The following is a 24,540-nucleotide window of genomic DNA, read 5'->3' as shown; positions in this document are numbered from 1 at the left end:
CGTGGTTTCAGTCGAGACCTAATTCAGCCTCTCCGGATCCGTACGGACATTGCGCGAGTTGCGATATGCGAGGCTCTTCTGTGCTGTGACTGAAGGTACTGCTCGGCGTACGCGCCACCACAGGATCCCCATAAAATCAGCTCGACATGAAAAACCCGAGACGGGCACAGGAACGAACATGCTCAGCTACCCTGCTAACCTGTTCCGTTCCGTGTGAGATGATGGCTAGAAGCAACACGACTGGCGCACAAGGACTCATCACAGGCCTGTGAAATGAACCTTTGTCTTGAATGTGAATGTGACGTCCTGTCCGGCCGCATTCAAGTCCTCTGCCCGTCCCGTTCTGGCTCTCAATTTCGGATGCTCCCTGTTGCGTGCTCGAACCAGTGCTATGCAATTGTGTAGTCATGTCCGAAATGCTATCCTTTTTGGAGGGAGAAATACACAAGTAAATCGTTCGTGGTCTGCCGCTCACGTACAAGCATCTCAGCTCTCTACTTGCAGGCGTAAAAAAAATAAGGAGATTTTACTATTTATTATTGAATAAATTGTCTGTTTTATAATATATTATTAGTGTGTCAATAATATATAGGTATTATTGACACACTGATGATATATCATATAACAGGCAGTGACAAATTGTAGATGGTTAAAAAGATATGAGCTGCCGTGATGCGGGCGTCTGCCTGTAACCGAAGCAATTTCCGGCTGGAATACAGCCTCGGAACTGTAGACACGTGCGCCAGTTCGCGACAGGTGCTGCGACACGGAGTGGTTATCCATTACCCATCGGAAAATATCAGGGCGGGCTCCATCGCCACGAATCCTCAGACATCAGAGAACAGAGGCAGACAGCCCAGGAGGCCAGGACCCTGATTCGCAACGTCCAATTGATTCCGTAGGGTAAATTTCAGAGAGAAAGGGATTATGTTAAAAATGAATTAGAGTAAGTTAAGTTTTTCAACTCTCAGTATCTAATTTATTTAAGTAATCATTTTTATAATTTTTTTAAAAATTTAAAACTATCGTTTGATAGAATTTACATCGATTCTCTTATGAGTACTAGTATTAGAAACCGTACTGCAGCCGTTTTCTTACCAACTTTTGACATCAACCATCGCCTAGATATCTTCGTCATATGACTGCAGTTTTACTTCACTCGTCTGTCGTCTCTCGTCCTGGAGTGTTCAGGTACAGCTCACAAAGTTGTGCTGCACTCATGTCGACACGATTACACATCTTCAAGCATGTGGCACGCAAGAATTTCCCCTGTCGCCGGCCACGCCGGACCAGATACCCTGGCGAACGATGCACGGCCCCCGTCCGAAACGGGAAAGAACCCAGCGCGCTGCTCTGCTCAAGTGCAAGTTGCAAGTGGCCACGAGTCCCTCGCCTTCTCCCATCCACACGCGGGGACCCACCCGGCGTCAGCCCGTACGCCACCAGATCAAAATCTTGGCCCGCGCCGCAGCGCCCGAGATCGGGAGGAGATACTGCTTGCCTGCAGCTGAAGCCGCCAAGGAAACGGAGAGCGCCTCTTGTCCACACAACCCAGCCCGTCCGGCTGGTCCTCCGGGCCCCCCACACCCACCGCGTGCCGGACCGGGGCGTGGCGTGACGCACGTCGCGCGATCTATATGCGCCAACCACGAGGCTCCCCGCCGGTTGTTTGCTACTACTTCGCTCCCGTCCCGTTACCCGCAGCAGCCGGAGTACGTGAGGCCTGAGCCTGAGCCTGAGGTGAGGAGTGAGCGCGCGCGGGCGGGCCGGCGGCATGAGGATCCAGTGCGACGCGTGCGAGGGCGCGGCGGCCACGGTGGTGTGCTGCGCGGACGAGGCGGCGCTGTGCGCGCGCTGCGACGTCGAGATCCACGCCGCCAACAAGCTTGCCAGCAAGCACCAGCGGCTCCCGCTCGACGGCGCGCTCCCCGCCGCCCTCCCGCGCTGCGACGTCTGCCAGGTACGTGTGAATAAGCGGCTCGATCCAGCAGCTGTGGTTTGGAACGCGTATGCTAAAATTCTGTACGTCCGTGGGGGCGCGCGCAGGAGAAGGCAGCGTTCATCTTCTGCGTCGAGGACAGGGCGCTCTTCTGCCGCGACTGCGACGAGTCCATCCACGTCCCGGGGACGCTCTCCGGCAACCACCAGCGCTACCTCGCCACCGGCATCCGCGTCGGATTCAGCTCCGTCTGCAGCACCCACGCCGACCAACTCCCGCCCAATGGCAGCTCCAAGCCCGCGACCGTCGGCGCCGGCGCTGGCGGGGCTACCAAGACACCGGTCCCGGCTGCGCAGGAGGTGCCATCGTCGCCGTTCTTGCCGCCGTCGGGATGGGCCGTTGAGGACCTCCTGCAGCTGTCGGACTACGAATCCAGCGACAAGGCAAGCAACTAACATACCAGAACCTTTCTTGATGACAAGATAGCCAAGATACCAATCGACAGGTGATCGTAGTTCTCCATCTTACATCTGTTTGTGTTGGCTGTTGCAGAAGGAGTCGCCTCTTGGGTTCAAAGAGCTGGAGTGGTTCGCGGACATTGACCTGTTCCATGGCCATGCGCCGGCCAAAACCACGGCGGCGGAGGTCCCTGAGCTCTTCGCCTCGCCGCAGCCAGCGAGCAACGCAGCGTTCTATAAGATGACCAGTGCGCGCCAGAGCAAGAAGCCACGGCTGGAGGTGCCCGACGACGAGGACTACTTCATCGTCCCTGATCTTGGCTGAGATCTTGCATGGTTCTCTATGATGTAATTATATAAGGCAGTTTGGGGCTAATACTCTGAGCCTGAGATTGAGATAGGTTTGATGTATGCGATGAACTTACTTGGTGCATATGACATGTTCACAAATCATTCTATCAAATCCTTACCCCAGTACTCGCCAAAAAAAAAAAAAAACCTTACCAGTGATATCAAAGCTAGTTACCAGTTCTGTATAACCACCTGAACAGCTTCGAATGGATGAATACATTGATCAGTGCTGAATTTACACAAACAGGGAATCACCAATGGAATGAAAAATGCGATCTAAGTACATTGATCAGTGCTGAATTTACACAAACAGGGAATCACCAATGGAATGAAAAATGCGATGTAAGAGATCATTCAGGAGACCCTAAAAATCTGCAGATTGGATAATTTATGCGTTTACACTTCGTACATAGTTCGTTCTACAAACTACTTATAAATTAGCTCATATCTGGTGAAAAAAACTGAAATCTCAGGTTAACAACAATACAGTTGGGGGATCAACCAGCACGCAAGCACGCAGGCAGTCTGGCTCAACTAAAAGCAACAGTAATGAGCTTCAACAAGAGAACCAAATGGAGCACTGCCAGTACGGGATGAAATTCCCAATCACCATAGCTTCCAACGCTGAGAAACAGATAGTTTCTGTGCAATGCTGTGCACCGCGAAGCAACCATTGATACTGACATTTCTTCATGGGTGCTTCCACAAAAATTAGCACGTACATAGGAGGGCTAGAGCTAACACTAGGTCCCAAGCGTTTTCCCCGTTTTGATAAATGCTATGGCACTAAACAAAAGCATGAATCCATACGAGATAATCTCATCTTTGATATTCAAACTATCAATTTCCGAATTTAAATGAGTTCACCAAATTTCAGTTGTATTATGACCACCATAAAACTATTGCAAGTATAAACCCAGGAATGCCAGTCTGTTCCCAGTAGATTATAAATCCTTTTGAAGATGCCATTGAACTGCACGAATAACTTTTCACATTGCATACAAATATCAAGTGCATTGTATACAAATTCCAAATGGTCACCTTTTCTTCAGCAATGAACTAGCTCTCAGAAAGATTTTATCAATCTCGTCAAGCTCGGACACGTTCAGTTCTTTTGAAGGTGAATCAGTCTTACCAGAAAGTGAAGCGATCTTCCGTAGATGCTCCTCAAAATCATCTGGTTCATCATCATTATTTTCTGAGGGAAACTTATCCAGCCTATCCAGATACAAGGGGCGTTCCTTCTTGTCTTCTTCCTGCTCCTCTGATTCTGTCTCAAAAATGTCAGAGAGATCCTCAGACTCTGAAAATGACATAGACTCTGAAGCTGAATCATCCTCAACCTCAGAACTTTCATCTTCTAACCTCTCGGATCCCTCTATTCTTTCTGTTAGCAGGAGGTCTGATACACTTTTATTGCTAACTGAGCTAGAAGACTCTTTTCTCCTTGGCATACTGTTTGCACTATCTGAAATTAAAACATCTTTCCCCGTACTTTGTCCTTTATGCTCTCCAGCTAATTTCATCTGTGCATGAAGATCTTCAAGCTCCTGCTCAAGCCTGGGAATGTACCTCCTAAGAGCTCTGAGACGATCTTTGTATTTGGATTTATCCAGTGCCTGATTGAAAATTTCAAATATTGCCATTGATTAACGAAACAACAAGGCAATTACAGTAACATAAGGACAAAATTTTGTCTTCTCAACTGCATATTTGTTTAAGTTGGAGTGTTTTCTAATTACACCTCAAAAACCCTGGACTCTACCTAAATAAAATTGGCCAGATCATCTCCTATTCTTTCATAAAACTATGTTGAGTGATAACTTGTTGAAAAAGATTCCACAAATTAGGAAACCCTTGTTGTGGCTTATCCAATCCCGGCCAGTCATTGCTTGAAAATTTTGAAACTGTCCTGTTACTAGAGTGTTTTTTATGTTTTTTTCCCCAACCTAGATTCATATTCTATGCTAAAGATATCAATATCTTACTCCATATGGTACAATAGAAAAAAGAGAACATACCTTTTTTCTAGAGAGTGAAACTTTCGGAGACATGATTTCTGGTGGCGGTTGTGCATAGTTTTTCCCTCTGTACATAATAATTGTATTCCCTTCTTGAATATCAAGCACAATCCCACCACTTAGTCTGGCTAACTCTATGGCAATTTCCTTGATCTCCTCTGGTGTGAATGTCTTCACAATTACCTGTAGAGTTTGGTGCTTTTTCCAGTGCAAGTGCATGTTCAAGATCACTCCCTGGTAAATTCCACGTCTTCCAACAGGCACATAGTTTTTACATTTTTGGCCCATCTTGAGGAAATAGAAGTGCTCTTCAGGTGTAAGCACCTCAGGATCGTGTGTAGGTTCTGACGGATCCTCTGGTTCAATTTTTTTCAGTGCTGCAACAAGCCGTTCTTCCTTCTTTCGAGCCTTTATGAGCAATCCAAAAAAAGAACAAGAAGAAATTATTTGTCCGTATAACGATAAATTTAGGAGTGAATATCCACACCAACGTGCATGAAAATAAGAAAAAATACTTTCATCACAATGTTAACTTCAGAAGAGTGAACAGTAAGTTGTAATGCATGCAGGATACAAATGGCAATCAACATCTGATAAGAATTCCCAGAACTGTTACTTTTCCTCCTGAGAGTGATAAAAAAATATGAAGCATAATTACCAGTTTTTGTCAAGAATGAAGGTTCACCATTTCTTAATGCCCAACACGAATAGGAGTACCGGAAATCAAGCTACCTCACATGAAAGTAAGCAATCCTCACTCCTTTATATATTTTTTTTATAAATCACTTTTTTATACTTTAATCTATTCTTCACAAAGAGAGTTATCAAATAAAAAAAGATAAGTATGGAGGGAATGACAATGCAACTTACTAGCTTCAGTTTGTACAAAATCTTCTCCTCCGCAGTCATTCTCTGAATCTCCTTTTTCTTTTTCCATCTCAAGGATTTCAAAAATCTTGTTACTGCCCTCTTTCCTTTCAGCTTTTCTCTCTTCGGTTTTGGTTCACCAGAATCATCAACTGATACAACCGCTCCTGGATTTTGTTGAGCCTCTGCCATAGCCTGATTTTCACTATTAACCGATCGACTTGTATGGATAGAATGGCAGGCTTGAAGGTTGCAACTTTGGAACCAACTGAAGGATCCAGCATCTCGGTTGCAAACCTTGTGGAAAGTATAACTACAACAGTATCAGAACATGGAAAGAGGAAAAGTGCTAAATTATTGAATTGCGTCGTGAATAAACTACCGCCAAGGATCCGAATGTGCACATCCACTTGCACACGCACAGAAACAGATCAAAATGTAACATACTAGAAATCAGAAATGTAAAGACATAGCTGAAAGCACTGAATTGCGCCGACGGTTCCGACTCCGGCATTCCAACAAACACCTGATACGCACTATGCCCCGGGGCAGCCTCTAACGTTTCAGCACATACCTACTGCACAGGAGCAATTGAAAGCACAGCGAAAACACGCAAACATATTTCATCATCGGTTCACTACGTTGCATCGACCACTTAAAGTAATAATCAGGGCAAGAGGATCAGTGAGTTTTTTCTCTTACGATGGTGAGCTGGGCGGAGGCGCGAGCAGCCCCAGCGTCCCGTGGGACGACGCCACCTTTCCGCCGCCAGACGGTGGGAAAAGTGGAAGGGATCTTGGCGGCTGCCGCCGCCACCCCCTTGTGTACCGCCGGAGCAGGAAGAGACGGCTGGCCATGACCGCACAGTACGGCGCGCGTTGCAGGGAGCGAGAGAGTGTGTTCGCGAAACCGGATAGGAGCTTGGACCAAAGCGCGCGGAAGCTTTAGGCGCTATGCCGGAAGAGAGACCGGCGTTCCGCCGATCGCGTGGGGGCTCTTGCGCTGGGCTGGGCAGCTCGAGTGTGCGCCGGCATTGCGGCGTGAGATTTCTGCGGGAGCGGACGGGAAGCGCATTCCTGCCAATGGACACAGTTTACCCGTATCCCCACGGGTAAAAACCCTAAGGCTTCGTTTGGCAGCGGTAGAATACTGCCTCTAGTAGGCATGTTCTTTTAAAAGTCAAAATTTGTATATTTTAACTAACATTTAATTAAGTTATAAGAATATTTAGTTTATAAAAATTATACATCTAGGTTTATAATTTAAAATGATTTCACAATATAAATATTTTGTAGCTATAAATGGTATATTTTGTGAGAAAATCTTAGTAAAAATCTAAATTTAAAGATCAAAACTAAAAGAAATATAAATACTATTTCTGAATGGAGTGAGTACTAACTAAGGCCTCGTCTGGAAGCTCGTGTATTAGCGTGGATCGAGCCCTCATTCGGCCTGCTAGGAAATTTTATACACATGTGGCCTAAACCACGGGGTGTCCAGAACATGTATTTGGTTGGGATGTGGATCAGGCCAATCCACACCGAACCAAGGGAAAAGAAAAATCCCCATTAAGGTGTGGAATGGGACGACTCTCGCATTTAGCGCTGGAGGCCGCGACACCCGCTGCTCTTCTCCTCAATCCAACGGTTGCGGTGCTGCTCCTCTTCTCGACTCCGGACTCCGACAATGCCCTTCCCTCTACCCCGGCGAAGTTAGCCGGTGAGATCCTCTCTCCTCCCCAACTCTTCTCCTCCTCTTCCTGCACCTACTGGTACTACTATGGTTTTGCGTGGTGAGAAGTAGATCCCGTTGTCCAGCACACCGCCGCCGTCCCCACCCTACCTCTCTCCTAGCACGCTGTCATCCCACCCCACATCAGCCCCAGCACGCATATTACTACTTATTGCCACATGTTGCTCTGTCCTGAGCAATTTTGATTTAGGTTAAATTGCAATTGATATTTATTTTGTAGAAAAATAGGTTTGAGAATAGATCATCTAACTAGGAATAGAGATGAAGACGATAATGAGATAATATTCTTTCTTTTACGTATTTTGCATCTGTTGGGTACTAGTGGAGGGAGAGAGAAAAGATAAAAGCATACATCTAGGTTTCCTGACAAGGAGCATCTAAAAGAAATACTTTGACACACATGAGAAGAATTGTCTTGTTGTATTCCGTATGGAACCTAATATCTTTATAGCGATTACAAACTTCCTTAGCACGGACATCTCTTGCATGATACAAGAGGAGTTCGAGTTGAGGAGAAATTAGGTTTCTTCACGTTCATATTGTCCCATAATGCAAGTTATGAGGACTTGCAATATGAATTTCAGCACAGTGGAGAAGCCATCCACCGGCATGTTAAGGAGGTGTTTGTTATAATCCCAGCTCTTACCTATAGATTTTTGAAGCCTAATGCTGCAATCAGAACTCACTGAAAGATTAGCAGTGTTCCACGATTCTTCCCTTACTTTGAGTGAACATTTTCACACTCTTGTGTTAGATATTTTTCTATTTTTCCTAAATAATTCAGCTTAGTCATATGCATATTTTGTTCTTTCAGAATTGCATTGGAAATTGATGGCACACACATTTATATTACCATTTCTCATGAAAAGGCTGCTCCTTATAGGAATAGAAAGGGTACATTGAGCCAAAATATCATGCTAGCCTACGATTTTGACCTGAAATTCACTTTCATATCATGTGGTTGGAAATGATCTACCACAGATGCTAGAGTCCTTAGACCTGCACTACTTGGAGGTTTTCTTGTTCCTCAAGGAAAATTATTTCTTGTCGATGGTGGCTATGCTAATATACCACCCTTCCTTGCACCCTATCGTGGTGTCTGATACCAATTGAAAGAGTTCGGTCGTGGTCACCAACGACCAAGAAACTACAAGGAGTTATTCAATCATCGTCATGCTATATTGCAGAATCACATAGAGAGAGCGATTGGAGTTCTAAAGAAACGTCTCCCTACCTTAAAACTAGGAACATTGCATCCTATTAAGAACCAAGTGAAGATACCAATGACAGCAACGGTGTTCCACAATCTTATCTAAATGCACAATGAGGATGATGGGTGGCTCAATGACCAACCAAACAACATATTACCTAAAGAATTTGTTGATCTTCCCAGAAGAGACAATGACTACAACAATGATGTGTGTCACTTAACAGTCAAATAGACAATGGAAATTATGTTAGAGATATGATTGCCATGCAAATTTGGGATGATTATAGTCATAACTAGTCATGATAGATGGGTGTATTTCTATATTTGCACTTTTTCCCATTTGTTTGGATGTTTAAATTTAAGTTTCAGATGCTTATATAATATTAATAAATAATCATATGTAATTTTGTTTTCAATGCATTCAGTGAAATAGTACAACCATGACATTTGGAAGAGGTTCTCTAAGATTCAACATGACGCAAGCTGCATTTATGCAAATGAAGCTATCGCCAAGTAGTGGTAGACAACAAAAGAAGGGAGCATCACCGAAAGTGGCACCATACAGAAGAAGAAGAAGAAGGTGTCATCACCAAAAGGTATTTGCTTTTGTTTTTTCCTTTTGCTTGAAAGTCCTTTCGTGTTTTCCATAAGTATTATTTGAGTCATCTTGAATTTAGTGCAATATTGTGTCACGTAGACCGTTCTAGACTATCTTGGAACACTGGACTCGAAAAGGGATTGGTTGATTTGCTTCATCAGCACAATAATGACTCCTGCATGGGTCAAAATGGATGGTCATCGGAAGCATGGAACATAATTGTTAGATTTTTCCACTAGAAGTTCTCATCTGTCTCATTTTCGAAGTCCCAAATTCAAGATGAAGAGAAGGAGCTCAAGAGAGAGTATAATATGCTTAATGAGGCTAGGAAACAAAGTGGGACACATTGGAGCGAGCACAAGTGCATGATAGAGGTAGAACAACCCATTTGGGATAACATCATCAAGGTAAATTGATTATTTGTCTAATTCTTGTTTTAACTCATGATATTAGAGATGTTGATTCTTGACGATTCTTGTTATATGTGGACTTTATATTAACCTCTTTTGCTAATTAGTTGTTGTATTTCTTATATTGAACAATTCTTCCCTAAAGCTAAGAAGTTTCAGACTAAGCCTTTTTCTCTCTTTGATGCTTTGGGAGAGTTGTATGATGGTAACATAATAATGTTGAATCTTTAAATATTCTTACCAATAATGATGAAGCAAAGACACTGAGAATGACCCTTCTCTATTGTTAAATTCCTGGTGCAGGCCATACTACTGAGGGAACCATGAATTTTACCTTTGTTGAGTCAACCTAACCTAGTATCACACAAGTCAATAATGATGAGGCACAGGACACGGAGAATGACCCTTTTCATGGTGTACATGATGACGAGGAGGTGATGGTATTGCATCAATCAGAATTCAAAAGTGTTGCTTCTTCCGAAGAAGACTTACTCTAAGAGAGAGAGGATGTTGCCCAAAAGAGAAAGGGGGAAAGGTCGGACAAAAGCGCAAGAAAACTGCAAATATGCCTGATATGATGGGGAAGTACCTAGAAGCTAAAACAAAGCAAGTATAGGAGGAGGCTGCAAAATAAGCTAGGGTTAAAGCTAAGTCACAAGAGGATGATTTCTCCATCAAAGCTTGCATTGCCATTGTGAATATAATACAAGAACTGTCAACTGATGAGAAGTCTGATGCTTTTGATGTTTTTAGGATACCCAGAATAGAGAGATATTTATGAATGCAGAAGCTACCTCGCGATTAATTTGGCTAAGAAAAAAATTGTGGAAGAATTATTTTATGTTTTATGTCTTCTTCTAGTTCCTTCCATAACAAGTTATGCTTGCTTTTGCTTGAGATGGTTGGTGTTTATGAACTTCTGGAATTAAATAGGTAAAATCCTGATGAATCTCTAGTGTTGGTTGTTTCTGTTCATCCAAAGTTTTGAAGCCTAAATCAAAATGAATTGTCCATGTTTCAGTACTTCAGTTAATTTTAGTATTAAACATCTTAGTTCTATTTGAAATACTTGATTTTGGCTTAGTGGTCTGATCAATATGAAAGAAGTACTTGATTTTGGCTTAGTTGTCTGATCAATATGAAAGAAGAAGCTGCGGAATCATTTTGCTATCTACCAAAAGGATTGTCACGTCCTAAATCCTTAATCACATATTTAAGCATAATTATACTTCTTAAACATTATGTTTAATTTTGTGTAATTTGTTTTGTAACTCTAGAGCAATTCATTTCAAGTCAATTAGATGAGAGGACGAAATCCAGGAGAGAAAAGAATGAAATTCGCAGTTAAAACAGACTCTTTCTCTAACACGTGGGCCCCACCAGAGTGAGCCAACCACCCCACTCTCTCTCCCTCTAGAGTGGCAGCCCTCTCTCTCCTCCCTCACTCCCTCACGCCACCCCACCGTGCTCCCCTCCCCTCTCACTCTCCCTCTCACTCCCTCTCTCTTTTCTTCCAAAATCCGAGCTCAAGAGAGGGATTTGAGGTGAGTATGTGATACCATTGCGACCACAAGCTCATGAGCTATCCATCCCTCCAATTCATTTTCGTTTTCCCAGAGGATTTGAGCCGGATTTGGTGTCTTTTGGTGTTTATAGTTGAAATGTGAAGAACACCAGATTTCTTCGCCTCTCGAGCTTTTCCCTCCGTTTCCTCCTTCAATTGGTGGTCCACAATCTTGGTAAAGGCCACGGTGAGTCCCCTAAACTCCCATGACAAGAATCCGCCTTTTGGATGGTTGGATTTCTAATTTTGAGCTAGGGGTTTGAAGTTCATGAGTTCTTGATGAATTAGAAGTAATAGCCGAGTTTTGGTCGATTTCGGCATATACATGTCCTACGCGGTAGAGGAAGTCAATGTGATGCTCTAAGTACAAGTCCCCACTCCAAATGTCGCCGAAATCGTCACTAGTGAGCTCCCAAAGTGCCCCCGACGACTCCCAGCGGTCTGACTGCAACCCCAAGGTCGGTCAGACCGCCAGGGGCCAAAACCCTCTGCACGGAGGCGGTTTGACCGCCAGTATACCTGCGGTCTGACCGCTGTATACCCAGACATCACAATTATTGCTTACTAAAATTTGTAAAATTCATAATAAATTCTTTGTAGCTCCAAAAATTATGAAACAAATTTGTTTTCATAATAACCTACTCTACCTATTAAAAATATCCCCAACCATGAAATAATGAATTAAATTTCTGAGATTAATTAATTAGCTTAAAGCTTCATTAATTCACCATTAATTCATCATAAGTCCAAAATTGATGAATACAATTTTGCTAGTTTTCTTATGACTTGTTCTATCTAGGAAAAATATTTCCATCCATTATGTGCATATTATGGCATATTATTGTATTTCATCCATACTCATGGCATTGCACACGTTATTCTTTTTAGAGAACGTTGAACCGGTAATCCAGGAGAGCGAGGAAAATTTTGGGCAGCCACCTAAACAGCAAGGCAAGCATCTATCATATTGAACCATGTCAGTTGAATTGAATGAAGTCTAAATATTGATAAATTATGCTTATGTTTAGGTTTGCAAGTATAGGAAGTTGATGTCGGGCTTTTATAGGTAAAACCTATGTTGATCGCATTGTCTTTACCATGAATTATTGTTGATCTATATCCTTGTAGCCTAGGTTTATTCATGATAAGATCTAACTTAAAAATGATACGAAATACTTAGCAATGCATAGATCCTCGGTAGAAGTCGAGCGGTGGAACGTCCCATTGTTCGTGAGCTATAGGTTAAATTACTTTCACAATGGTTACCGTGTTGGGTTGTTGGTGTTGGTTGATCGAGTTGCGAGTATGAGACGAGATGTGGATGATGTTAGGGGTGTCATCTGCCCTCAAGGAAAGTCCGGGGTAGTTCGGGAAGGAAACCCGAACACCGTAGGCCGCTTGCATCGTTTAAAGCCGATCATCAGGGTAGTTGGCTTTAGCACTTATCTTACTCACCACATGCCGATCTAATGGTAAGGCGAGTCGAATACCTTCGCAGCTGTGACTTTGTGGGCGTGGACATCGACGGTGTGAGCGAGCGGACTTGTAAACGGTACTGGTTTGCTTCGAAAGTAGTTTTAGTATCGTCACGCCGAGCGATGCATGCCTCACACGGTTGGGACTGGTTGGGAAAGGTTGTCACGAGTACCCCTTGTGTGCACTTTGGCCGGTGACACAAACCGTATGATCCTCGTGTCGTGTGGGTCCAAGAGTATCCCCTGCAGGGTGTATAAACAGTTCGAACTGTCGCGCTCTCGGTTATAAGCATGCTATTGTTTCATTTGCACCCGGTCGTAGAGTTCTCGTGGTTGATTCGATTGTATGGTTCGAATATGTGGTTTGTGGTTCGGATATATGGGAGGTGATCGAGATAGCATTTGTTATACAATGATACTAATTTGGCTTCAATTTCATATGATTCACGAAAATAAGAACATGATAGTGCAATAAAAATGATTGATGCAGTCATGTGCTACTGGTAGTCATGAGCGATCAAAGACAAAGGCACAAAGCAAATAGAAGCTCTGATGTCAGCGACCATTTAGAAAGTATTACATTAAGCATCCTTCAGACACCAGAACACAAGTTGGATTAGGAAAAAGAGTAGAAGGTAAAAAAAAAACAGAGCAAAAAAGGATTACTGAACAGAAGAGAGAATTAGCATATACACAACACTTGCTGTCACTTGAAATTGTACTACCCGTAGGTAGGAGTAAAACAATTGCCATGAAGGCTTGACTACCAAATGAATCAATGAAATATATATGTCAGTAGTTATGTAGCCCAAGAGAGAACACCTTTTTTTTCATCACGGGCTCAAGGGAGACATACAAGTCTACACAGTCATGTTAGTATATCAGTATATTTCATCTAAAAAATGTTTACATATACTAACCAAGTTGTGAAGTATAATAGCTAACATGGCTATATCAGCCCCCAACCAACCACTAGACAACTAAACAAAATTGGCAGAACTGATAAGTACAGTAACAAAATTAAAGGATCCTACACAATCTACTGAATAGTTTAAGCTCCATGATGTTGCAAGAGATATTGAGGGTGCAATATTACATGCACAACATTAAGCTCATGCTACTTAGTTTAATTTTGATGTGGAAAACTTGGGACAAAGCACAAGCTTTATGTGCACTACAAGCACAAACCTGGCTATATTACCTTTTAGTTTTTTCTTAGCCATAATAAGCTCGCGATTGGTTCAGCAGTCAAGAATATTTTCCTGTTCTGTACATCCCTGAAAACCTTGACTACATTTTTGGCCGCCACGCCATTTTCTATCAAAGTACTAATATATGACTAGTGCAAGACCAAAATGACACAGCATAATTAGTAACACGATAGCTCGCTGCCTCGCAATTTTAAAGACTAAAATGGTGAGTTGATTTCCATAGTTGACTAGTTTACTCCAATATTTAACATGACAACTCATTTTCTGGAAAGACTGTAAACAAGATAATCTTTTGCACATAGCACTGACCATCTAAGATGTTCAAACAGAATTGAAAAAAGGAAAAGATTTTCTGGAAAGACTGCAAACAAGATTGTCTTTTGCACATAGCGCTGACCATCTAAGATGTTCAAATAGAATTGAAAAAAGGAAAATATTTCTGGAAAGACTGCGAAAAGGGAAAATACATATCACATAACTGAATAAATACAGTAACAAATTAGTAAAATTTCTATAAACCACATATTTCTAAATTGAAACCCCAAATTTCTAAATTTGAAACCATAGCGCACACAAACAATGGATAATTTAATAACTATAGTTATTGATCCCAACTTCTGGAACCAGCCCGATTTCTGACATACCTGCAATTAGCATATATAGCAGCAGCATCTCCTGATCTACTAATGAAATAACCCAACCCAAAGTAACGCCCCAACTGATGCCATCGCCGAATGCACCACCACCCATACATGAACCGAGGAAGTGCATCACTGAACTCAAGCATACACGAACCGGTGGTGGAGGCGGTGTGCAAATTAAAAGAAATGCGAGGAGAAGAGGCGAGAGGAGGGGAGTACTGGAGTGAGGCGCGGTGGCTTACACTTACACGATGTAGATCTTGGCCACCATGGAACCGGTAAGGGGTGGAAGAGGAGAATGAGAAGGAGGAGGGGGGAGGGGGAGGGGAAGTACCAGCAGCCGGGGAGAACTATGGAGTTGAGCTACCGAGGAGAACGCCAGAGCTAAGCTCTGTCGGAGTCACTTGCGTGAGGGACTCTGTTCTCGGCCTCGAGTGGGGATGCGTCTTTCTCCCGTGGATCAGCGTGGATTAGGTGTGGGTCGCTCCAATCCAGAGTTTTTATTTTTTTTACATTTTCTAACTTAAAAAATTAAATAAATAGTTTTCAGATGAAAAAATTTACAAAAATAGGCGTCTACCGCTCTCTCAAAGGATACCACGGTGGTAAACACAAGAGAGGACGGTTAGCCCTTGCAGTCAACTGAGAGGGCGGGTAGGTACTGTTCCCACGACGAACAGTATTCAACGCTCAATTTTCTGTTTCCATCTCCTCTGTTCAAAATAGTGATCTTCTGTTACTCCAAAAATCTTAAATTTTTTTACATGTTCCATAATCCATGTGCAACCCGTTTTAATTGAATTCACTTAAAAATTTAAACTAAAATTCTCTAAAAAAGTACTTTTATAACTTTTAGAAATTGTTAGGGCATCAAATAAATTTCTAAAAACCTAGAAAAATTCACTAATATTCTTCTTATATGATGGACTAATAATTTCTAGAAGTTATAAAAGTACCATTTTTTTAGAATTTTAGTTTAAATTATACACATAATTTTTAAGTGAATTCAATTAAAACGGGTTGCACATAGATTATGGAACATGTAAAAAAAATTTAAGATTTTTGGAGCAATAGAAGGCCACTATTTTGAACAGAGAAGATGAGAACAGAAAATTGAGCGAAGAGAAAATTGAGCGTTGAGTACTGTTCATCGCGGGAACAGTACCTACACACCCTCTTAGTTAGCTGCAAGGGCTAATGTGCTTGCCACCGTGGCATCCTTACCACCCTCTCAAAGGGTTGTAGCCCTTTGAGAGGGCGGTAGTCATCTATTCCTGTATATTTTTTCATCCGGGAGCTATTTATTTAATTTTTTAAGTTAGAAAATGTAAAAAAAAAAAACTCTCCAATCCACGGCCTAGCCAAATGCGGTTTTGGTCCACGATGGGGATTTGGCCCACACGTGTATCTGGTTCCACAGGTGGCCAGGACTGGGACTCAATCCATGCCGATCCGCGGGCTGCTAAACGAGGCCTAAAGGGTATGTGTTTGAGATATATTCTTTTATTTGTGGGTTTAGGTACGGGTTTGATATTAAATCAAATGGGTAGAAAGAAACAAGCATGAAATAGTCGTACTCGTGCTTGCTTCGTCCGCGTACCCGCTTCAAGCATATAACATATGGGTCTAAATCATTTGGTTGTATATAAACTGGCGCCTGTCGCCCCCATCCAACCAACCGCGTCAGCCACCACCGCCCTTGTTTACCCCCATCGCGCCGGCCACAGGCGCCCTCGTCCACCCCACTGTGCCGACAAGTGCCACCCTTGTCTGCCCCACCGCGTCCCCAGTAGGTGCCCCTGTCTGCCCCACCTCGTATACAGGCATGCCTGTGAGTATTATACTCGTTGCCATCCCTAATTCGTATACATAAATCGTCTGAGCTCAATACTCAGCTAGTCACCTTTGATTCGTGCATGGAAAGGAACATATGGCTGGGATTCTTTCTACCTCCTCCACTCTTGTACCGGCAAGAGTTCTTTTTAATCAAGAGATTTACTAGTTTTCGGGAAGATATAATATAAAAGTAAACACTCTTGTAACGACAACAGTGCTAAAGTAAATTACTCATCGCTAACCCTATTACAGAATACATGTTTTGCACACAAATGTGCAACTTTAATACAAACATGATTAGCATAAAAAATCAAAAAATCAAAACCATTCTGCTAATCTTTTGATATCATCGAGTAATGAAATCTTAGATCTCTCTTGCTGCTGGGAGCTTACCAGTTGAAACCTGACCTTGAACGGGTAAACCAAGAAGTTGAAGTCTTGTCGAGGTCATAGACCGGAAATATTCACTCCAAGTCGAGTCAATCTCAATCTACTCGACTAAGCACAGAGGAACGCCGCACCATTGGCCAATCAAACAGTAACAGAGCGGGTTGGAAAGATTTTGATTCGTTCGCCTGACCCGTTGGCGGTCCAAATCGCTGACAAATAAGCGGAAGCGAAACTTGCCAAGTTTTTTTTTATATATATATTTTCTAACATTAATATTTAAATAAATAGATCTTGATAGAAAGAATTATAAAAATAGACGCCTACCGTCCTCTCATAGGGCGGTAAGCAGTTCACCGTGGCAGTGCCAGGGCTAAGGAATTGTTTGTTTCGGATTGTAAAAGATGTAATGTGATCATAATCTAAAAGCTGAAAAAAACAGTTGGATTATAAAAGCTGAATTGTGATCACAATTCAAAAGATGAAACAAACAACTAGATTGTAAAAGCTGAATTATTACAGTCCAACACCTAGATTGTAACAATCTAACAATCCGCCTTCCACTAGTTTTTACAATCCACAATCCAGCTTCTTACAATCTATAATTTACAAATTACTTTTCACAATCTGTAGCTGAAATAAATTGGCCCTAACAGCCCTCTTATAGTGTGGTTACCTCATGTGAACAGTGTTTCATCAAAATCATAGTAATCATAGTAATATTTTTCCTCCTATCTTTTTTATACAAAATTGTGGTCTTCTGTTGCTCCAAAAATCTTAATTTTTTTTTTACGTATTTCATAGTTCAGGTGCAACCTATTTTAATTGGATTCACTAAAAATATGTGTAGATTTTAAACTAAAATTCTCCAAAAAAGACTATTTTATAACTTTAAACAATTGTTAGGGCCCCAAATAAATTTCTAAAAATTTGAAAAATTTAGTAATATTCATCTTATGTGACAGACTAATTTTGAAAATTATTTCTAGTCCTAGACTATATGGTGAAAAAGTGATTTTTTTTAATGCTCTATTCACATGAAATGATAAAACTGTATATAAATAGAGCATTACAAAGTAACTCATTTTTTCACCTTATAGCTAGAGCTGGAAATAATTTTAGAAATTAGTCGATCACATAATATTAATATTAGTGAATTTTTCTAAATTTTTTGGAAATTTACTTGAGCCTCTAACAATTGTTAAAATTTATAAAAATAGTCTTTTTTGAAAAAAATTAGTTTAAATTCAACATTTGCTTTTTAGTGAATCTAATTAAAATAGGTTGCACATGAATTACGAAGTACGTAAAAAAAAATTAGGATTTTTGGAGAAAAAAGACCACAGTTTTGTATAAAACACTGTTCACTATTTATTTAAATATTAATGTTAGAAAGTATAAAAAAAAAACTCAAACTTGCCTGCCTGTGGTTAACCTGAAGATGGGCTCTGCACCAGCACCACGCCGAGGGCCGCACCGCCGCGTACCTAGGATCCATTAAGAGTGTATATGGTTGCAGGGATGTTTTTAGATGAGAGATATTTATTTAGTTTTTTATGTATTTGGTTGAAGGATAAATTGAATGAGAGGATAACCAGAGAGAATATTTTCGTTAAAAATTGTTGGACAGAATCATCTATATTTTAGATGAGATTTATCCCTACAGTACATTCTGGTTAGTTAGAGTAAATATACTTTATTATTAATATGTTTTAAATAATATTATCTTCTAAACCGTTTATCTGATTTACGATCCGATTGTATTATTGTATTTATTATAATTAAATCAATAAAACATGATCTCGTATGATTATATTTTAATGAAAAATTAAATATATATAGCAATATGAGTCATACAAAATTTTGACTAATCCTAACTAAATTTTATCCGTCAAACAAAACAAAAATTATATCGTCATATCTATGCTATCAAATAATAAATTGGATCATCTCATCTAACAAAATATAGATGAACATATTCCATCTAACTTTGTCCTCTAATTAAACTCACCCTAAACCGACTGGTAAAAATGGGTTGTTTGACGGACCTTCAGGAATTATTAGAGTTGGTCATTTCTAGCTTTAAATTTTTTTAAATTTGAAGCTGTGGAAAGATTGAGAATCTTTAGTGTAAATATTTTCTTTTCATTTTAAACTGAAAATAGATATTTAAACCATCTTATTTTATCATAAAACTTCAAATCATATACTCCCTTCGTTCATAATACATGACGTTTAGCTTCTTCAAATTTGTTTAAAATACATGATGTTCTACAATTTTGAGGTAACTTTACCTCATATTTTCCAATTTTACCTCTCCATTAAATCTCCTCTTTCCAATGCAAATCTTATTTTTCAGTCATGTTACATCATTATTACTCATAGATTAATATGCAATAAAGGAGGGTAAGATAATCATTTTACCTTTCACCTTAATACTTATATCCAAGTCTACAATGTCATGTATTATAAGATAGAGAGAGTATAAATCTACCAAACATAATCTAAGTTGCACAAGAAGCATCAGTAGTTTGTCTTGTTAAATCGAACCCACGTCGGCCTCCTCTCGTGCCGAACGGCTGACCCACTACCGGGTGGGATTTGGATCCCTGATTTCACATCGTTTGAAGTTAGAGTATTGTAGCGTGACTTTAAACATATGTGTGACGCTGGATTTGCAACGGATGCATAAGATTCAGCGATACAACAACACTGTAAACAGTGAACAATTTTTATGAACAGCAAATATGTACGATATATTTTATTGTTACCCTGTAACTTTACAGTGTGAAGTCAGGATCCAAATCCCTGCCGGGTGGCGACGGTCGAGCGAGCCGCACGGCCGGCGCGCGCTCGACGCGTCGATCGCGCGGACCGTGGTAGGCGTGCGGGCGGGCTAACCGATCTCACATGGCGTCGCGCGCGCGGTTCCTTTCGCACGGCCGGCCTGCGGTCCCCGACCCGTCTCCTACGCGTTGTTGCTTTGGTGGCGCTGGGCCTGAACGGCCGCCGTGTCCTGCAGCGTCGATCGCACGCTGCCGCGCGTGGGGGGCGGAGGGTTTTGGCTTGTGGGATTGAGGTGGGATTAGGGACTGCCGCCTTTTGGTGTCATGCGGAGAGAGGCTCGATCGCCGATCGAATCCTCGCTGCTTCTTTCTTTCTAGGGGAAACGGATTTCGTGCCGTTGATTCAAAACGAGCTTCTTTTCAGGACAAATCACCTTGCTCATCGTGCCATCCTGCAGATCACGAGTTAACTAGAGAACAAAGATTCAATTTATTGGGCAAGTCAACCCGTGGATGGATTACAGGATCATTGACATATTTTCATCCAAGCACTATCTCAAGCGACCTGTGAATTCACACTAATATAACTTAATTAACTAACTAGTTATTTTGATCTAGTTAAAATAACTAATTAATTGATTAAATTGAACCAAAATGGATCTGTGATGGCTCTACCCATCCCTAGAAATAAGGGAAGTTAAGGATTCGGCAAATGCGTAATTTGGAGCGAAGAACCCTGTTCTCCCACTAGCGAAGGAGGCTAGCCAAAAACCCGTGCATGCAGTTTGCATGCCTGTCTGGATAGAAGAAAATCCTGAAGAAAACAGGGAAAACCTTTTTCCCTTGAGCAATACTTGCGAGCAACAACCAATACAATAGTTAATTAGCAAGCCCATCAATCTCTAACAACAAATGACAAAAGAAGATAGAAAAAAAATTCGAGCGTGGTTACGCGAACTCCACTCAAACCTATATCTACAGGGCGGCACGGGGCTTAAGCCTCTTTTAACTTCTAGTGCTTTATGGAGATGAAAGAGATAGAAGGAAGAAGAAGAGAGGAGCTGTGAGGAAGAAGGAGATGAGCCTCCTAGTAGTCCATCCTGCAGCCGCCACTTAAATTCTAAAACGAATCAAGCATGGAGATGCAGTGCACGGCACTCCATAGCCACACATGCATCAGCAGCTGGCGGAATCACCCGAGCGTGGCGAGCCCGCCGGCGCGCATCATCTGGCAGAACTCGTGGAAGTCGACCCTGCCGTCGCCGTCGCGGTCGACCCGGCCGATCATGCGCCGGCACTCCTCCGCCGTGCGGCCTTGCTTCAGCCCCAGCGACGCCAGCACCGCGCCGAGCTCGTCCACCGTGATGTACCCGTCGCCGTTGGCGTCGAACACCCGGAACGCCAGCCTCATGTCCTCGTCCTCGTCCTCGTCCTCGCCCTCCTCCTCCTCCCCCTCGCCGCGGCCCTTGCCGTCGGCCTTGTCCCCCGCCATGATGGTGCGGTATAGCTCCCCGAACTCCTCCACGTCCACGCACCCGTCGCCGTTGGCGTCGATGCGGGCGATCATGGACGCGAGCTCGTCGCCCGGCACGGGCATGCCCAGCTTGCCCAGCGAGTCCTCCAGCTCCTCCCGCGTGATGCGACCGTCGCCGTCCCGGTCGAACAGCTCGAACACGGGCGCCAGCTCCGCCGCGTCGGCCTGGCTCCCCGCTGCCTGCTGCTGTCCCGACGACGACATCTTCTTGGGAGACGGTGGCGCGGTCTGCGGCGGCGAAGCTGCGTTGGTGGACGTGGCAGCGTCGCGGCCAATCGGGAGGATGGAGGAGAGGTTGGTGGGGAGGTAGGAGAGGAGGCCGCGCGGGAGGGAGGGGACCTTGACGAGAGGGGAGGACGGTGGCATGGCGCGCACTGTGTGGGCTTGGCAATGCATCGAGTGTGGGGAAGGGTTTGTGGAAGTGCTGTGCTACAAGCAAAGCTTTGCATTTGCCATGGTTGTATTTATACCGAACCTTCTTCTTTAACTCTTTTTTAACGAGAGAATAAACCGTATTTGTATGTCAGAAAGGATCTTTTTTGTTTCCACGTCTTGAGTTGAAGTTGACTTTGGGATAAAGTTGGAGTTTCTTAGGCCATCTTCAACCATATTTTCTTTATTTCGTTCTCTTTCTGATTTTCTTCCTCGTCCTCGTTCTTATTCTTTTTATTTTCTCTTATCTCCAATAGCTTATTTTCGAGGGGAATCACAAAGGAAAAGGAGAGAGAATCCCGTCCTGAAGAGAATGACTCTGGGAATCTCGTCGTGACGGGAACTGTGAAGAGAAACTGAAAGTAACAAAATCCTTTCACGACGGGAATATCACCCCTGAAGGGAATCCCTTAAGGCTAGTCTTATAATATGATGTGGGTGTTGTATGCCAACAAAAAAAAAATGGTGTCCATATGTCATATATGTCATGTAAATCTATCTCTATCTTAGTAAAACAGAGTTAAAAAGAGCTACCACGTTTGTTCTCAAAGCTAAAAATTATCATAATTATCGAAATAAATAAAATGATCTACACCATTGATTGTTAGATCATCTAATGGTCTAGATTAAATCAAAGAGTCCATATCAAATATAATTAATAAATAGCTAAATTCGGAATTTAAGATTATGAAAATTTAGTAGTTTGATTTCTATACAAATTGGGAAGCAAAATATATAAATAAAGAGTCCATGATACAATTAATCAATACCTAAATATCGGAATAAAAAATAATGAAAAATGAGTATATTGATTTCCCTATGGCTTGGAAAGCAAAATATCTAAATAAAGAGTTCATGTAAATACAATTCATAATAATTAAAATTATGATTAAAAATGGAAAAAGAAGGGTTCATATCAAATACAGTCTTGGAATAAAAAATAAAAAATAAATCAAGTTACTATAAAAATCATAATTATTACCAAAGCAATAGATTCAGAGGCATTGTACAGCTTAAGGTCAATGTGTCAAGCAGTCAACAGGGCAATGCACAATATGCAGACCGCAGATGATGAAAGTCATGAGTCCAGGCTCGGCCCTGATATTTCGGTGGTCCAAGACGAGATTAAAAATGGAGCCCTATTATTAAATATAAATCGTCCAGATCTAATTTTTTCAGTTGGCCTTTTTGGACCGATATACACAGTATACATATACATATGAGGCCTTTGGATTTTGAGAGCCCAGGGCGGTCGCACCGCTCGACCCCCCTCCGGACCGGCCCTGGTCATGACCTCCAGTAGTGACAAATCATCAATAAAATCTATAGATCAGCATAGGACATACGATCAAATCGGTAGGAGAAGATATGGACGTGGTTATATCGGGCTTGGGCTGTGCAACTCAAGATGTTATGTCAAGCATGCGATGAGGTAAGGTGTAGACCGTAGCCTGTAGACGGTGCAATCACGATCTCCAACAATGACTTTAAGGGACATTGATAAAAGACACTTACAAAGCCAAGGATCAAGGCAATATACAACCGACAAGAGCTAAGCTTGGCCCAAGCAGCTTGCGATCACGGCAGCAAGTGGGTGAAGAGAATGGTTCGTGCCTTTGTATGATCAATATATGCTTATACAACTATGTTTGATTGAAACGTTAGAGAAATTCAGAAATTGGATAATAGATTTATTGATTAATTATATAATATGAATTTACAATCGAAGTGAGTATAAAAAACACAATACAACAAAATTAGCCATGCAAATACGCGGGCCACCTTGCTAGTTTGCGGGAAACTAAGGGAAAGATAGTTTTCTTACAAATGGATGTACTTTGCCGGTATTATGTTTTGCCTTCAAAGAATAATCATGTCAATGAGTATAATTTTGGAGAAAAGGCATGCAGCATGACTGTTGCGCGCTCAGTTTTTATGAGTTTCTAGAACCAAATAAACTAAACACCATGCTTACAGTCTATTGACGAAGGTTGTGGGATACTGCTCTTCGATTTGAGAGTTACAGGAGAAATATTTGCTGTGATTCTTTCCTCAGACCTGTTGCCACGTTGAAATTCGTTGAACCGAATATATATAGGAAAGTATTATAATGAAGAAGCTGACAGCTATTTTGCCTCTACCTGATCTTATTTTTCAAAGCAATTAATACCTGATCGCGCTATCGACATTTTCGTTCCATACAAAAAGACTTGTTGTCACGTTCATGTTTTGATATACTTACAGACAGAAAAGAACAGGCGGAAATGCTGGGCCTCCTGACTCTCCAGTTTCAGCTTTAACACTTTCGTGGATGACCATCTTCTCACGTCTCCAAATGGAAGAGGAAATAAAAATTGAGCTCCTGCAGCTGCAGGTTGGCACACCCTTTCTGAAAGAACAAGTGAAAATCATAAGATACCAATGAAAGCAATGGCCCCCTATCTTTCTGCACCCGAACGCGTTTTGACAGGTAGTTGGCCTGCACTCTTTAAACCATGTAAGGTACTCAGAAGCAGAAACAGTCCGTTTTTTAAAAATAAAAATTGATAAAAGTTATTATTATTATAAGAAATTAGAAGCTAGTTTAGAAGAGTTTTTTATCTTTAAAAAATAATATTATAGAGAGTATTACATATATTACACATTTCATCTGAAATTAAAAGCCAATTCCAAAACAGTTTTTCCACACCGACTTTTAAAAGCAACTTTTGAAAAACAGCTAAGCCTATTCAAACAAGCTATAAGATACAAAGAGAAAGAATACTAGCAAAGATAAAGGTCATCCCCAGTAGCGTAAGCTTTTGCCGATCCGGTTCTCTGTGTGGCTACCGTAGCCATCCTTTTGCTGGTTCCGCCGAGGTGAGTGCTACAGTTCCTTTATCCGGTGCTATAGGGATAGAGGTGCGAGGGGGCATATCTCATATTTGAGTTACTCTCTCGTATCTATCATTATTTACAGGTCAACTCAAAGCGCGTCGAGCATCGCCTACCAAAACTGTCACGGGACCGTCGGATGCGGATCGTTTGCCGTCCGATCCGACATGGATGGCGCTCGGCGCGACAGCTGC

The 24,540-nt window shown here is 42.0% G+C and overlaps 3 protein-coding genes across 5 annotated transcripts; 1 reads left to right on the top strand and 2 right to left on the bottom strand.

Moving 5' to 3' along the window:
- The first annotated feature begins 1,505 nt into the window (after positions 1-1,505).
- Positions 1,506-2,907, top strand: LOC133924489 (B-box zinc finger protein 24-like). Its single transcript, XM_062370059.1, has 3 exons — positions 1,506-1,960; positions 2,047-2,382; positions 2,492-2,907. The coding sequence occupies exons 1-3, from the start codon at positions 1,775-1,777 to the stop codon at positions 2,720-2,722; spliced, it is 753 nt and encodes a 250-aa protein (XP_062226043.1). The 5' UTR covers positions 1,506-1,774; the 3' UTR covers positions 2,723-2,907.
- Positions 2,908-3,120: 213 nt separating this feature from the next.
- LOC133924488 (uncharacterized CRM domain-containing protein At3g25440, chloroplastic) lies at positions 3,121-6,750 on the bottom strand. 3 transcript variants are annotated; one of them, XM_062370055.1, is made up of 4 exons: positions 6,339-6,750; positions 5,640-5,949; positions 4,770-5,177; positions 3,121-4,367 (listed from the first exon to the last, which is right to left on the bottom strand). In XM_062370055.1, exons 1-4 carry the CDS (start codon positions 6,491-6,493, stop codon positions 3,786-3,788), a joined length of 1,455 nt encoding a protein of 484 aa, XP_062226039.1. In that variant the 5' UTR covers positions 6,494-6,750; the 3' UTR covers positions 3,121-3,785. The 3 variants fall into 3 exon arrangements, with proteins under 3 accessions (XP_062226039.1, XP_062226041.1, XP_062226040.1); XM_062370057.1 differs by having other exon boundaries at positions 3,122-4,367; positions 5,640-5,933; positions 6,339-6,583; XM_062370056.1 differs by having other exon boundaries at positions 3,122-4,367; positions 5,640-6,213; positions 6,339-6,478.
- Positions 6,751-20,321: 13,571 nt separating this feature from the next.
- LOC133924487 (probable calcium-binding protein CML22) lies at positions 20,322-21,555 on the bottom strand. Its single transcript, XM_062370054.1, has one exon. It carries the CDS (start codon positions 21,434-21,436, stop codon positions 20,699-20,701), a length of 738 nt encoding a protein of 245 aa, XP_062226038.1. The 5' UTR covers positions 21,437-21,555; the 3' UTR covers positions 20,322-20,698.
- Positions 21,556-24,540: the final 2,985 nt, after the last annotated feature.

This window comes from Phragmites australis, chromosome 7, assembly GCF_958298935.1.
Source record: "Phragmites australis chromosome 7, lpPhrAust1.1, whole genome shotgun sequence".
In the NCBI taxonomy this organism is placed as follows: Eukaryota; Viridiplantae; Streptophyta; class Magnoliopsida; order Poales; family Poaceae; genus Phragmites; species Phragmites australis.
This window is presented reverse-complemented; position numbering and strand designations above follow the sequence as displayed.